Source organism: Rhinatrema bivittatum, chromosome 14 (genome assembly GCF_901001135.1).
Source record: "Rhinatrema bivittatum chromosome 14, aRhiBiv1.1, whole genome shotgun sequence".
Lineage (NCBI taxonomy): Eukaryota > Metazoa > Chordata > Amphibia > Gymnophiona > Rhinatrematidae > Rhinatrema > Rhinatrema bivittatum.
Window position 1 is genome coordinate 62848522 of NC_042628.1, and position 4194 is coordinate 62852715.

General features: G+C 38.6%; 1 protein-coding gene across 1 annotated transcript; it reads right to left on the reverse strand.

Moving 5' to 3' along the window:
* Positions 1-2295: 2295 nt before the first annotated feature.
* On the reverse strand, positions 2296-3303 carry LOC115075629 (probable G-protein coupled receptor 33). Its single transcript, XM_029576200.1, has one exon. It carries the CDS (start codon positions 3301-3303, stop codon positions 2296-2298), a length of 1008 nt encoding a protein of 335 aa, XP_029432060.1.
* Positions 3304-4194: the final 891 nt, after the last annotated feature.

Genomic DNA, 4194 nt, shown 5'->3' on the forward strand with positions numbered 1-4194 from the left:
TCTTCACTACAAGGTGCACACATAAAAATCAGCCTGTGTGTGTGTAAATAGCATATTCTTGCATATATGCTATTTTATAAACCTTAAAATACACGCATAAGTAAAAAGGTCCATGAGTAAATCTGAATATGTAAAAAAGGGGTGGGGCCAAGATTTATGCATATGTTTATTTTATAAGCAATTTATGCATGGAGATTTGGCAGCTTACTCGCATATATTTATACTATATCTGAAGTAAATGATAGCAAACGTCTTAAAAGTGAAATACTAACTGGGTGGGGGGCTGGGTGAAATAGAAAGAGTTGAGGCTTGACAGCCAGGAGGGTCTTGATAACCTTCAGATGGACTGGGCGATCTGGTAGACTAATTGGAAATTCACCTGACTTGCACATGTAAAGCATGATTTACAGGGGGTAAATGATATAAAGCAGACAAAATCTTCATGTGTATATTTTTAAAGTTATACTCACGTATTTTTCTATCTAGCAGATGCGCACTACTTATCTGGATAAATTCTGATTTATCTGGCTTTCTTGAAAAGCAGCACTTATTCTTATAAGTTTTGACTTATCCAGACAAGTTCTAATTTATTTGCCTAAGCAGCAACAAAGCCGCTACTTATCAGGATAAGTCAGATAGCCAGATAAGAAGTGCTATTAGATGTATTCGGCTATCTACCTTAGCCGGATAAGTAGCATTTTAAGACTTTTCTTTAAGTAGTAGCTTTATCGCTACTCAGCCAGATAAATTGGAACTTAGCTGGATAAGTGCTACTATTTAGCCGGATAAGTGCAATATGCATTCATGCTTTTTTTTTTTTTGTGCATATGTGCACACATGCTGCAAGGTACATTTCTGCATCTGTTATAACCTGGGTATATCATATACATGCATGTTATAAAAATATAGAGGTCAATTGCCGTGCGCCTATATCATTGCAAACATGGGGGCATGCATGCAGAGCTGTTTGAAAGTCATCTTCCCTGGAGGTAATTTTCAAAAGTATTTGCCTGCGTAAAAGTAGCATATCGTAGCAATTTTCAAAGATCCACTTACAAGCAGAAAGTGCTTTTACTTACATAAAACTTTTAGACAATTCAGTCCTATGAGTGAATTTTCAAAGGAGTTATGCTCATAAAAGTAGGAATTTTCAAAAGCCCATTTATGAGTGTAAAGTCCATTTACATGTAAAACTCAGTTTTATGCTTGCAAAGCCTCTTGAAAATTAGTTTGAGTTTTCAAGGAGTTATGCATGTAAATGTAACATTATTGTAGCAATTTTCAAAAGCCTACTTACACGGGTAAAGTGCATTTACACGTGTAAAACCCAGTTTTTAAGTGTGTAAATGTTTTTGAAAATCAGGCCCTTAATGTTTAAAAGGCCATAAATTATTAGCCAAATGTACTTAATTATGGGACTGCACAGGAAAAACCTCGTTCTTGTGACTCTATATGGCTGTTTTCCATTAACAGAACAGACAAAAGATAATATCACTAATCTTAGCCCTACCTCTTGCAAGTCTTTGAAGGCCACTTAGCGTTTTAGCCTTTATTTGAGAATCATTTGGTAGGGAAAAAATGCTATCTGCATCTGCAGCCCATTAACAAATGAGCAGCTGAGTTTCGCATTGATTGAAGCCTTCTGATACTTTTTTGTGATCACCCTAGATAGAATATTTTAACAGTAATCTAGCTATGCTGTTACCACTGCATAAATAATGCTTGCAAAGCTATCACACTCAAATGACGACTGAAGTTGTCATAGATGTTTCATTTCAGTGCTGCGTATGTCATGCAACGCTATAGAAATAATAATTTGTAGGAAACATTTTGTGACTACAGCTAGACCAGTATCAATTATAACACCCAAACTACAAACCTGATTTCTTGTTGGTATTTCATCAAAAGTAAGAAGGGCTCAGACAATGTTTTATCCTTCTTACCCACAAAGCTTCTATTTTTAATGGATTTGGTTTTAAACTTCTTACCCCTTCTCCCTCCCCACAGTGGTAAGATGGGAGGAAAAGGAACACCCAGCCATCTGCTGCCTTCTCCTAGTTTTGCACAACTCCATGGGGACTGGGATTTCCTCAGCAAGATCTGGATTTGTGGCCCTTGCCACGGCATCATGCAAGACCAGAGGTCATGGCAGCAGTGATTAACAGATTGTGAAAATGAGGAGAAGAAATTCAGTATACTGATGACTTCCTATTTCAATCTCAAATAATCTGTGAGAGTCCATGAGGAGAAAGTACTCCTCACTCCTCCCACCATCCACAATTAGACAGAGAGAGTCTACATCTGATCTTTCACAGATGAGTGGACAGAGATTTCTAACTTATCCTTATGCGCCTGATCCATGGAATCTAAGTTCTCATTAAAAGCTGACTCAAAGAAGGACCTGATGGATCTTCTGAATATCTGCTTAAAGTTTTCCCCAATGAAGAGGTAAAGGATAGGTGTAAAACAGCTGTTGATGCAACTAAGGAAAGAAGACAAACTCTTGAAAGCGTTTATCAGTTCTGGATATTGATCCTTATATATACCCAAACTGTAGTACACATGATAAGGTGCCCAGCACAAAAAAAAGGAGATGATGGCAGTGATGATTACTTTGAAGGGCTTCTTGGATCTGGTCAGGCTCTTCATCTTCATCTTGATGGCTATAGTGAGATAACAGAAAGTAATGATGATAAACGGTAGAAGAAAGCCTGAGAGAAGCCTGAAGGCAAACATCAGCCAGTGGACTTTTATCCTGAGCAACTGGGTGTTGGGGTCCACCCAGTCATTGGAAAAAGCATAATTGTTGCAGCAGATAGTCTTGTTCTGTTCATCCAGGTGAGTTTCTCGGAAGGCGAGGTAAGGTGCACTGAGTCCTAGTGCCAGGATCCATATCACTACACAGATGATGGATGCGCACTTGGTGGTTCTATGGCACCAAGACCACATTGGATGGGCAATCAGCAGGTAGCGGTCAATACTGATGATGGTGAGCAGGAACACAGAAGCAAACATAGATAAGGAGATCAGGGTGTTGATAAGTTTGCACATCAGTGTCCCAAATATCCAGTGCGAGTCCATGAGGATGTAGACTCCAACGAATGGCAAGAGGAAGATGAAGATAACATTGGACAAAATTAAGTGGAAGAACCAGATGGTGTTGATAGCTCTTTTCATCTTGAAGCCAAGCACCCAGAGGAAGAGACTGTTGGTCACAATTCCAAAGAGAAAAGTGATGAAGAAAAAGGTGGCAAGCATCAGATTGATTTTGTTAATCTTCTTGGGGACCTCGTACAGCTCCATCCTTCTTGTTGTATTGATTGAAAGATAAGTCACACTCACGGCGTCCTAAAAACATAATAGTGTTAGACCCTCACAGTGATTCCCAGTTAAGGTTAAGATTGTGACATTAAATATCTGCAGATGTTCAAAGTGGGAAGCAACCAGGTTCTTAAGGTTTTAAATCTCAGCTGTGCTACTAATTCTGTGTAAACTAGATCAATTTACTTTCTCTCTCTGGTCCTCTGTTCCAATTCCTGCTCTGCCCACAGGGCACTGTGATTTTCAAAGGTTTAGGGTTAAAGATGCTGCATTTTAAAAATGTAACAATACATGTCAGGGTTGAAATATACAAGTTTTCTCCCAGTGACACAAGTAGATATGAGTGTTATGGCCCATTGAAAAGCAATGTACAATAATTAGATATCAGTGCTCTCTCTCTCATTTAATTATATCATTACAGATTATGATGAGTATCTTCAAAGCTATTTCTGTGAGTAAAACAGCATTTTATACACACCCTCAATATGGTTAAAATGGCACATTGTTCTACAGTATGTATATTATCATCCATATTGTTTATATGCATACCTGCTAGCAGGGTTAGGTCAGAGGAGGCAACACCACATGCAATGTTGTTTTTTCAAAACTACTCACATTATATTGGCTAGAAAAAATACAGTCAGAAAATAGATGCAAACCTCCATGGGTGCTTTCTTCCAGGGTCAATAATCAAAGCAAAGCTACCCATAGAAATTTTGCTTTATTAGTGCAAACTCTGCTGGTACAAAAGTATCCATGGAATTTACATGAGTGCAAGCAGTTTGATAATTGCCCCCTTATTGATCTGTAGTCCCGTAAGGACAGCCTCTCTCCTCTTTCACACAGATGAAGGGGCCCATGGACACACTTTTC

Bases quoted from the DNA above. Each gene is read 5' to 3' on its own strand.
- LOC115075629 (XM_029576200.1), bottom strand. From the start codon at position 3,303: ATGGAGCTGTACGAGGTCCCCAAGAAGATTAACAAAATCAATCTGATG.